Source organism: Pteropus vampyrus, unplaced genomic scaffold (assembly GCF_000151845.1).
Source record: "Pteropus vampyrus isolate Shadow unplaced genomic scaffold, Pvam_2.0 Scaffold399, whole genome shotgun sequence".
Taxonomy (NCBI): Eukaryota; Metazoa; Chordata; class Mammalia; order Chiroptera; family Pteropodidae; genus Pteropus; species Pteropus vampyrus.
This window is the reverse complement of record NW_011889180.1, coordinates 136,828-148,267: the sequence shown is the minus strand read 5'-3', so window position 1 is coordinate 148,267 and position 11,440 is coordinate 136,828. Positions and strand designations below refer to the sequence as shown.

The 11,440-nt window shown below is 51.5% G+C and overlaps 1 protein-coding gene across 3 annotated transcripts in view; it reads left to right on the top strand.

Annotated features, from left to right (window-relative positions):
* The window catches only part of ST3GAL2 (ST3 beta-galactoside alpha-2,3-sialyltransferase 2), a 16,652-nt gene extending 5,326 nt beyond the window's left edge, over positions 1 to 11,326 (top strand). For 2 of the 3 annotated variants that reach the window (XM_011380637.2, XM_011380638.2), the window contains exons 2-7: positions 406 to 1,797; positions 2,741 to 2,934; positions 6,021 to 6,200; positions 7,803 to 7,848; positions 8,137 to 8,256; positions 9,084 to 11,326. In XM_011380637.2, coding sequence (XP_011378939.1) covers positions 1,459 to 1,797; positions 2,741 to 2,934; positions 6,021 to 6,200; positions 7,803 to 7,848; positions 8,137 to 8,256; positions 9,084 to 9,257 — 1,053 coding nt within the window. In that variant the 5' untranslated portion in view covers positions 406 to 1,458 and the 3' untranslated portion in view covers positions 9,258 to 11,326. Of the gene's footprint in view, positions 1 to 123; positions 251 to 405; positions 1,798 to 2,740; positions 2,935 to 6,020; positions 6,201 to 7,802; positions 7,849 to 8,136; positions 8,257 to 9,083 lie in introns of those variants that run through there. The other variant, XM_011380639.2, reaches the window with a different exon arrangement.
* The last annotated feature ends 114 nt before the right edge of the window (positions 11,327 to 11,440 follow it).

Below are 11,440 nucleotides of genomic sequence, written 5' to 3'. Positions count from 1 at the left end.
AGGGCACGAGAGCGGGATGGGGAATCTTATCCCCAGTGCCCTGAGATCTTCTGTGGGTTATTTTTCAGTTAAGTTTAACATCACATACCGGGACTAGGAACTTTCTAAACCTGGTCCTTTCAGACACTTAACATGTGACTAGAGAAATCACTGTCCTTGTTTACCTTCTGGCTAATCAGTAAGGATGGTGGCCTGCTCTCATCCCCTGAGGCCCCAGGTTACTGGAGCCATGCTATCTGGATAGTTAGAGGTGAGAGCCCCCCCCTTTTGTCTATCCTTTGATTAAGGGGCATCACTGCTACTTCCAGCTTTGTTGCCCCCTGGGACTTGAGGGTGGGCTGGGGGAGAACATGTGTGCACATGCACAGTTCATCTACACCTTATTTTTCCTCTGCGCAATTTCAGGGTCGTGCTGCAACGGCTCAGCACCTGAGAAGTGAGGGGGAGCCTACCAGGGGATTACCGCTAGCAGGAGCTAACAGCAAGACGGCTGCCCGGCTGGCCTCAGGGGCCCGGGAATGGGCAGAGCAACCTCTGAGCCTGGGCCAGCTGCACCAGGAAGGAGGCCTGGGCCCTGGCAGGGAGCTCGGCACATGCTCGGCTGACCCAGACTGCATTCAAAGGAGCACCCCGCCGAGCAGCAGCTGTGCCCAGACCCTCAGCTCCTGTTCCTGCAACTCCTTACACAACTGCAGCTGGGGCTGTGACCACTGGGAGAAGGAACCTGTACCTTGGATTGGAAGCAGAAGAGCAGAACCTAATGCAAGGAGGATTTTGTTCTCTACGAAGAGTTTTCTGATACCCACAGAGCTTCCTGGGTTTCTTCTCTCAGGGTTGGGGTCCGGTTCTTCTCCCCTGGCTGAGGGTTTGGGCTGGGAGGACTATCTGAGGAGTAGATGCCTCTTGCATGGAATCAAGGCTGCTTGAAGCCAACACGCTCTGTGTTGTGATTGGGGTTTGAGGGCTTCCCCACTGCAGGGGACGAGGGGCTGCCTCGGCGTCTGCTCATGAACCACAAGGACCCCGACTGCTCCAGACTGGACCATTTCGAGCCACCAAAGAGGGGGGCTTCCAGAGCTGGCAATCAGCAACCCCAAGGGACTAGAAGGCTGGAATGGACTGATCTCTCTCTTGCCAGGGCAGCGGGAGAAGCAGAGCATCTGTGGCCCAGCTAGTGACGGAGAGACCCAATGAAGCCATAAGCAGGGACCCAAGTGGCTCAGGGACCAGGGGAGCCACTCCCGCCAATGTGCTTTCTCCTTACAGTTGAAAGAGGGTATGACCTGGGACTCCTGCTGCTGACCCTTCTACAGCACACACCCTTATGCCCTTTGCATCCAGTGTCAAAATAGGAAGTCTGCACTGTGGCTGGCCCACCAGTGGGCTGGGAAAAGAGTGGCCACAGTGACACCCGGCTGCCTGCCGGGCTGGTGGTCCAGCCTCCTGGTGCTTCGCACCATGAAGTGCTCGCTGCGGGTGTGGTTCCTCTCTGTGGCCTTCCTGCTTGTGTTCATCATGTCCCTGCTTTTTACCTACTCCCATCACAGCATGGCCACCCTGCCCTACCTGGACTCGGGGGCCTTGGGGGGCACCCATCGGGTGAAGCTGGTGCCGGGCTATGCTGGCCTGCAGCGCCTCAGCAAGGAGGGGCTTGCTGGCAAGAGCTGTGCCTGCCGCCGCTGCATGGGTGATGCTGGCACCTCCGACTGGTTTGACAGCCACTTTGACAGCAAGATTTCCCCTGTCTGGACCAGAGAGAACATGGATCTGCCTCCAGATGTCCAGAGGTGGTGGATGGTGAGAGAGCCATGGTCCCCCCGCCCAACCTTGCTGCCCCTCTCAGGGGTCTGTCCCCCTGTTTAAGTAAGAGGCACTGTAAGAGCCTCCTTGTAGATCTGGGCCGTCTTCTGGCCCCCAGAACCTTGACAATGTGAGAGGCCCATTTGACCAGAGCCATCCGTTAGGATCACAGATTCTAAAGGGCAGAGCGAGGTTTGCCCTGGAAGGAGAGAGAATTAATATCATCTAGTGCCTGTAGGGGCTGAGCATTAACCAGAAATGCCTGCTGGGCCAGGCACGGGGCGTAGATGAGAGAGAAGCGGTCCGAGCAAGAAGTCCGAGGAGAAGACGGAGGGAAGTGAGGACGTTGGGCGCAGGGTGAGAAGGACTCTGCCTTTTATAGAGGAGGCAGCCTCTCAGCTATGCACGGGTGTCGTTCATCACCGCTGGATCTTCTAACCCTTCGAGAAAAGCTGGAAGTCCAGATTTTTTTGCTAAATGTCCTAATTTGTAAATGTCGGCTCTAAATAATTTCAAACACCATGAGGACCACTCACTTGATTCTCTAGAAAAAGATTTTCTTCTAGACTGGGATAAGGAAGCATTGTCACTTCCCCTCGGGATTAAAGCGAAGGGGAGGAGATGAGGGGACGGGTGCCAGAGTGTCCCATTCTGGGTCCAGTCACCTTTCTGCTGCTTTTAACTCCCTTCACCTCACCCCTGTCTTCTCTGGATCGTCACTCATGGACTCCAAGCCCCATCCAGTGCATCAAAGCAGCTCAAAAGGAGACTTCACTGTCGTTGAGGTGGAAGGGACGTCAGGACTCAGGGAATTCCTGCTCCCTGACGGAGCTTGGTCAGGATTCGTGTGGCTTGGACACTGGAGAGTGCGGGCAGGAGAGGAGAGGCAGGCGGGAGTCCATCTCTGCTCACACCTGCTCTTCTCCCCTTCCCTCTACAGATGTTACAGCCCCAGTTCAAGTCACACAACACCAACGAGGTGCTGGAGAAGCTGTTCCAGATTGTGCCTGGCGAGAACCCCTACCGTTTCCGGGACCCACAGCAGTGCCGGCGTTGTGCCGTGGTGGGGAACTCGGGCAACCTGCGGGGCTCTGGCTATGGGCCAGATGTGGACGGGCACAACTTCGTCATGAGGTGAGCCACGGTGAGCCCGAGGGTAGGCCCAGGACAAGCCTCCAGGAGAGGGGACTGGCTTCCTCGGCCTTGTCTGGCCGTACAGGAGTTGCCTGCTGCTGGGGTTGCTATGGGTCTCTGACACCCAGAACCTCCTGTGACAGGCTCTCACCTTGATGGGGAGGCTGAATTTCCATTCTAGACTTTGCTTGAGGCCTGCACTCAGTTTCCAACTCTGAATTACTCCAAAAAGAGCTGAAACTAGATTCCTGGCTGATTGCTGGTGAAAACTCCCACTGGAGCCCCTTCCATCTGCTTGGTCCCCTCAGTAGCTGGGCCAGGAGTGAGGGCCCCAGACCAACCTAGCATCTTCCTTACTAGCCACAGGTGATTCCTTCTGGCAGACTCACAGAAGAAGGATGTCCTGGGCAGAAAAAGTAGCTGTCTGGTGTTGGCTCTGGGCTGCTCTCCCTTATCTTTCGTTAGGTTTAGATTATGTCGGGACTCATTCATTCAGCAGACATTGGTGCCCAGCCTTGAGGACAGAAGAGTTGGGAGGACATTCAGTCCATACGGAGACACAGAGCAAGGAACCAGGGACTAAGGGTCGACTTGTAACCCGAGCATGAGCTGCTCCTTCTGCTCTGAACCTGTTTTCTGACTTCGTGTATAGACTTTGGCACAGGAAGTGCTGCCTCACTCCTTGACGAAGAGCCTTAAAAATAAAGATACTGGAAATGCCCAGTTTTTACTAAGCATCTCTTAGGTTGAGCATTGCAGAAAGACCAGCTTTCCCAGGAGGCAGAAGGAAGGGCTTTGTCTTAGAAACTGTTGCTGTCTCCATAGCAACACCAAGGCAGCAATATGTCTCTGAGGCTTTCTGCATTTCTTGCAAAACCTTTCTTATGTTGAGGATGGTGGGATATGAGGGAGGGAGGGGGTTGCTAGTAGGCCCCATCCAGGAACCCAGGGCCCCCTGAGATTCTCTCCATCCTCTACTTGCTGGCACCCAGAGTGCAAGGGAAGCAAGGTGGGAGCTGGAGAGGAGGGGCCTCTCCACTTGGGGACAGTGGCTGAGATTGGGGAATGAAAAGTCTATCACGCCAGTGCAGCCCTGGAACACTTGGAAAGTCCAGGGAGATTCTCTAGACTGCCTGAAGCCCCTGCCTCCCTTGCTCTGCTGCCTGCACCTTGGTGATGGTTAGGAGGCTCCAGGGTAGAAGCACAATAGACCAAAAGGCTTGACTGTTATGACACTTGGGAAGCCCCTGCTAGGCCGGGCTGCAGAAAGGACTTCACAGATGTTCCCTCACAGGAACCAGGCTAGGAGATGTGCTAGTTTAGAGTGGACCACAGAATCACTTAATGGAAGGGGTGACTCAGATGGTAATTGGCTGGCTGCTGACAAGAGGGAGCCAGACAGCAGTGGAAATGACTCTTTGCTTATAAGCATATCTTGGTTTGGAACCAGTGTGGAGACCTCCCTTCCTTGGAGCAGGATCAATGTAAGACACCCCTGGGAGGGCCCAGCTGAGTTACAGGAGATGATGGCTCTATTCACCTGCCCTCACACCCAGCTGCCTCCTCCTACTGTATATCTTCTAAGCCCTGCTGACAAATCCAAATGGAGCTGAGCTTTTCCTGCCCTATCTAGCCAGCAGATAGATCCACAACTCCTGGAGCAGTACCTGGCAGATCATAGGCTCACCATAAATAATGTGAATGAATGAAAGGGACCAGGCAACCAGACACCAAACCCTAAGCACAAATGCATGTCTATCCTGCCTGTGCCCCCACCCTCAGGTGCTTCGTTGGCAGCTGGAGGCAGCCAGATAGATAGAATTCTGAAATGTTTTGCCCTTGAGATACAGGGATCCAGCTCATCCTCTCCATCCTGTTCTGTCCCTTTCCAGGGCTTGGCTTCTCCAGAATGAATCAGAGCCTCAAAGCAAAATCCTGTCCCCAAGAGCATGCCATGTGCCTTCCCTTTGTCTTGGAGGCTCTGAAATACCTTTTAGGACCTCTTACTCCATTCATTCTCCAATTTTTGAAAATTGGTGCCTGCCGAGCAAGCTGGGGGAACCTGAGGGAGGTATAGGCTCTGAAGCAGGGCCGACTGAAGGGCAGGAGGCAGGGTGGTGCTGGCTGACAGGTCTAAGAAGGGACTTTGTGAACTCTCTGGCTGCTGATTCAGTGGAAAAGGCAGAATCCAGCCTGGGGCTGCAGCCCTTTGATCTGCAGGATCAACTTGGCCTCTCCATCTGGGGTGAGATGAGATTTGTTTCTTGGGTCTTCACAAGAGTGAACCTTGACCCTAGCTCCTGCCCAGCACAGGCCCCAGCCAACTTGACAAACAAGTCTTCCACTGCCTCTTACCTCCTATACCCCAGCAGCTGGAAAACACCATCCCTGTTAAGCCTTTCTCTCCTGCCTGCTCTATTCCTCACAGAGGTGAGGTGTTATTGAAGGGACAAAAACAAACAAATTAATACAATAAAAAATGAATTATCCCTCCCCAATCCTATTCCCCAAGAGTAACTCGTCAACAATTTTAATACTGTTCCAGATTTTTTCTATTAATATACAAAAGTATTTTTTCTTTCTTTCTTTTTTCAACAAAAAATAGTATTATCCTATCTAGTTTTAAGTTTTCCTTTTTGGTGTTACAATTGCCTCCTGCTACACACAGTAGGTATTGAAGAGATAGGTATTATCAGGAAAGAAGTGGGATACCTCACACCACTTGGTTTTTCCACTGAATAGCTCTTGGACTTATTTCTTACTAGCACATGTAAATCTCCTCCATTCATTCCAATTGCTACATGGTATTCCATGATTTGAATGAGCCAAAATGAATTAACCAGTTCTTTATAGTTGGAGCGATTCTACTTTTCACTATTTTAAGTGATATTGCGTGAACATCCTTGTACACATGTCTTCGCACACTTATGCAGCCATTTTTATAGGCTGGATTTCTGGAAATGGGATTGCTGGGTCAAAGCGTGCACCCATTTATATTTTTGATGGCTAGCACCAAATTGTCCTCTAAAAACTTTGTACCAGTTTCTACGGCAGTTTTTTCTCATGTCGCCTTCTTGTCCCTGCAGGATGAATCAGGCGCCAACCGTGGGCTTTGAGCAGGATGTTGGCAGCCGAACCACCCACCATTTCATGTACCCAGAGAGTGCCAAGAACCTGCCCGCCAACGTCAGCTTCGTGTTGGTGCCCTTCAAGGCCCTAGACCTGCTGTGGATTGCCAGTGCCCTGTCCACAGGGCAGATCCGATTGTGAGTCACTCTGCTGACTGGGAGTGCAATAGGGGTGATGGGACCACCTTGGGAGGAGTCTGCCTGGGGACTGGATCATAGAATTCCTTTAATGAGTATTTTGTCCTTTAAGGGGGGCTGGTGAGGAGGGAGGCAATAGTAGAGAGGGCCCCAAATGGTCTAGTAGCTGAAGCCAGAGTGTGCTGTGTGTCACTTCCTGCATGTGACAGCCAACATACTGGTGGTGGAAAGGTGAGAAAAGGACAATCTGGTTGTGGTCTCCTTTCCAGAAGGTGGCTCCTGTCTGTGGGAACTCTTATCTTCTGAGCACTTTCTTGGAGAGAAGTTGCCAAGTCAGAGCTGGGAAACTCAGAAAATTCAATTCACTAGGTGTTAAGTTTTATTGAGATGTAATTCACATACCATACAGTTCACACATATAAAGTGAACAATTCAGTGGCTTTTAGTCTATTCACAAAGTTGTGTAACCATTACCACAGTTTAATTTTAGAACACTTTCATATTCTACAGATGACAGTCTTGAAAGATAAAGATGTAAAGATACCCCTGTGCACCTTAGCCGTCACCCCCACTCTCGTCACACCCATCTCCAACCCTAGGCAACTACTAATCAACTGTCTCACCGTGGTTTCTGTGTGTGTGGCAAGACTTATATGTTAAAATTCACCACTGTAAGCATATAGTTCAGTAGCACTAAGTGCATTCACACTGTTGTGCAAACAACACCTTCATTTCCAGAGCTTTTTCATCATCTCAAATGGAAACTCTGTAGCCATTAAATAATAACTTCCCATTCCTTCCTGCCTCCAGCCCCTGATAACCACTATTCTTTCTGTCTCTGTGATTTGACTGTGCTAGGTACTTCATATAAGTGGAATCATTCGATGTTTATCCTTTTACATCTGGCTTATTTTATTTAGCAGGTGTTTTCAAGGACCATTGATATAGCATGTATCAGGATATCATTCATTTTAAAGGCTTAATAGGAATCCATTGAATGGATATACCACATTTTTGTTCGTTCATTCGCCAATGGACATGTGGGTTATTTCTACCTTTTGCTTGTTGTCATCATGTATTTTTAAACACAGCAGTATAAGTTACAGTTTCCTGACTTTATCTTATGTTCGAGAGACATAAAAGCTAAAGTAAGCGCTACAGAGTTTTTTAAATCCCACAGATTCTCAGAAAAGGGAGTGTAGGTTATGGGCACATGGCTCTCTAATGGGGAAGGAAGGTTCTATACCAAATGTGAGTTGCCAGGGGGTCATTGTGGGCACAGGTAAGAGCACACATATCATGGGTTTGAGATGATCCGCTAACTCAAGTGGAGAGTTCACAGCAGAGAGTTGTGGGAAGAAAAGTTGGGGCTGGATTATGGAAGGCCCCAGTGCTTGTCTAAAATATCCTCATTTTACCCTTAAGGACATGGGAAGCCATTGAGGGATCCTGAGTGAGGTACTACAGTGATGTGCTGTGGGAGAACAGTCTGGAAGCAGGGAGGCCTCTTGTGAGGCTGTTACCGTGCAGGCCTATGTGGAAGGAAAGGCATTTCTGGGTCCCATGGGGCCATCGAAATGTTATTTTTTTGTTTGCTTGCAGCACCTATGCCCCAGTGAAATCCTTCCTTCGAGTGGACAAAGAAAAGGTAAGCCCCCTCCTCTCCTTTCTTCATCCTCATCTCACTGGAAAATGGAGACCTGACTCCTGGTGTGCCTGGTCCTGTGGCTCAAGTGCCCCCTACTGCCTTTCTAGAACCTTCAGAGTCCCCATCTGCTGGTATGCCTGACCTCCACAGAGGCTGCAGGAACCAGGGAGCATGGATGAACAGGTCCACTGGAAAGCATGGAGGAACTGGCAAAAGCTGCTCAGAACCTGGCCTCAGTCTCTGGGCCCCAAAATCCCCTCATGTGCCTATCCCATTTTCTTCCCCCAGGTCCAGATCTACAACCCAGCCTTCTTCAAGTACATCCATGACAGGTGGACAGAGCATCACGGGCGGTACCCTTCCACAGGGATGCTGGTGCTCTTCTTTGCCCTGCATGTGTGTGATGAGGTGGGTAGCCTAGTCTGGGGGTAAAATAGTGGGATCCATGGAACAGAGGGAAAGCAGCTCTTCTCAGGACTTAGCGCTGCCTCAAGAGGAATGTGTTTCTATGGGCAGAAGAAACCCAGTGGCTTTGATTCCCTCCATTTCTAGGCCATATAGATTTGCATTTCCCAAACTTACTACTTTCATGATTTGCCAAATCTGAAATCACTTCATTGAAAAGTTAAATTTTTTTAAAAAGGAAATAGAATACTACTACCATAATTGATATTACTTGCCATAAAGAAAAAGTAACCAAAAACATAAACAGAATGAAGTTGCAGCGGAATGGCTGTCTCCCACGGGCCTACTCTTGTGTATTGAACGCGGAGGTGAGTCATTCAAGGGCCTGCATCTCGCTAGCTGTCAGGGCTACTATGCCATACACTGAAATGCGCACTCCTAGCACACCCACTTTTGCCAGTAAATTCTTCAGCGTATGGTATTGAGTACTTGACCAGTTTTCAAATAAAAGTACTCCATTAAAAAAAAAAAGTTAGCTTGGGTTGGACTAGCCCTAAAGCGGGCCGTTTTTCCTGACGCAAACAGACGGGTGGAAGGAGAGCTGAAGGAGAGCAGCAGTCTCCCACTGTGAATCAGTGTCCTTAGCATCGGGCCTGGGTGTCCCGTCTTCCAACGCCGCCGGCGCTCGGGGAATCGATTACCCGCCGGCCTCCCGGCAGTTGTCGGGTCGCTGTGGCTCCTTTCTCCTTCCCCACCACGACCCGTGGCTCTCCTGCGTCCAGTCCTCCACGGTCCCCAGAAAGAGTGACCTGCGCCGTCCTTCCCTGCAGGTGAACGTGTACGGGTTCGGGGCCGACAGCCGGGGCAACTGGCACCACTACTGGGAGAATAACCGGTACGCGGGCGAGTTCCGGAAGACCGGCGTGCACGACGCCGACTTCGAGGCCCACATCATAGACATGCTGGCCAAGGCCAGCAAGATCGAGGTCTACCGAGGCAACTGAGCCAGGTCTGGCCGCGACTCTTCCCGCCCGGCCGCGAGGCGCGGGCGCGCACTGCCGGCTGGGACCCAAGGCCGCCCGACGGCGACGGCCTGGGCGTGGGCGTGGCGCCAGGTGTGGGGCGTCTCCAGGCAATCGGGAGCGACGCCGCGGTCTGGACCAATCATGCTGCCAATCACAAGACTCAGGGGCCTGGCACCAATCAACGCTGCAGTCGGAGCCTCTTTCAACCAATCATGCGACCCAGTTCCAGCGTCAACTTCCGGCGCTGGGCCCTATCTCCAATCAATGGCCTTCGGAGGCAGGCCAGCGGTTTCAATCCCCACTCCCCTATGCTCTGGGGTAGGATTTTATTTCATGCTTTTTAAGGAGTAGCCGTTACTTTTGTCCTCGAAGAAGTACTTTCCTCAGGCTCGGCCGGAGCTGTCGCAGTCGTTTGCGGGCGTGACCCCGCTGGTGGCGCCAGGAACGAAACGCAGAGGAGGGGTCGGGGAGCGGCGGTTCGGCTTCTCCTCCTTGGGAGTCCCTAGTGGCTTCGGGGTGGTGGAGGGGCGGTCCAGGTGGTTTCGAGGGAGTGCGCCCTCACCCCAGAGGAAAAGCCAGAGCCCTCCCAAGCCGCTCCGGGCCCCCGAGAGAATTTTAGACCCCACATTTCCTTTATCGGTCAGGCCCAGATGGGTGTCAACCCACCAAAGAAATGCAGTGAGAATCCGAGGGCACGTGGGTACCCTCCTCCTCCCCGCTCCTCCCTGCCTTTGGCCACCCTTGGGAATGGCCTTTCTGACCAGGGCATTTAGTGTCTCACCAGAAAACGAATTTGTTCACCCCTTGCTTGGGGTTGGAATTTGCCTAGGGCCTAACTTTGGAACAAAGGTGTAAGAAGACAGGAGACAAGGAAGCCCCGTCACATCAAATGTAAGGTGCTTCTCACTCACGTGCACCCTCTGCCCCTCCTGTTCTTCACAACCTTTTTAGCGTCTCTCCTTAGGCCCTAGCCTCTTCACCAGCCTACTTGTTGCTCTAGAAAAAAAAAAAATCAAAACTTGCCCTGAGATTGTTTGGGGCACTGCTGCTTTTCTCTTTCCTGTCTCTGTCTCTGTCTCTGCCTGCCTGCCCCCCAACACACACACTGGCTCTAGGGAGAGGGAGCAACCCGTGGGGAAAAAAGGCTGGAGATGGGGAGCCCAGCTGCCTGGTGCATGCACCAGCTTCCTTCACCCATCACCCCAAAGAGGAATAGGAAACCTCTTGCTTGGGGGTGCTATTTGCTTTGGGCTCATAATTTAGTTAACCTGAAGCTACCAGGTATGGCTGACCAACACAGGTTCTTTTAAAATTCTGAACTGGCCGTGGAAATAGCCGAGATCCTAGCTGGGGAGGAGGAGACTCGCACTCCTGCATGCCCCCTCCCGGCCCGTGCATCCCCTGCCCGATGCTCACCTGCTTCCTCACTCTCACTTTCCATTTCCAGCTCTGGAAAAGGCTGGGAAGCTAACAACCAGGGGTTCCAAGTGGAAGCTACTTGCATGACCGAACCCAGCTGAAGTCCCTGGAGGAAGCTGCTGATGGTACTCTCGCCCTTCAAGGTTAGAGAAGTTTAGGGGGTGGAAAAGGGCTTCTGTGAAGCTCCAAACCACTAAAAGGACCCCCCTCCCAACAGTGACAACACAAATACCACTCTTTTTCTTAGTGAGTTGCTACCACCAAGCAGCCTCCTGGCCATGGGTGTCGTTCCTGCAGCTGGCTGGGGGAACTGTAACTAGCAGGGGTATTAGAGGAGGATTGGGGCAGGGCAGTGGGCACCCCCAAAAGTTAATATATTGAGAACTTAGCTTGAGTCTGTTCCTTCCTGATTCCAAAAGTAGGTGGAGTGCAGAATGGGGGTGGATTTGGGGGGCCGTTAATGGAATGCCTCTCTCAGGGCCTCCCCCACAATTTTAGAGAGCCAAGGCACCAGCCATTCATGCCGGTCTCATTGCAGTGCTTCCCGAAGAGGCTGTTTTGAGTGTTTAGAAGACAAAAAAAACAATGCAATTATGCCAAACAGTATTAAACAGAATAATTTATTTCTCTTTTGTTCTTTTTTCTTTTGTTTAAAACATTAATAAATCCCCAATCTGGAAGAGGTGGGTCCCAGCATCCAGCCCAGATCTCCTTCTCTGCAATAGTTATTTAAACATTTTTTT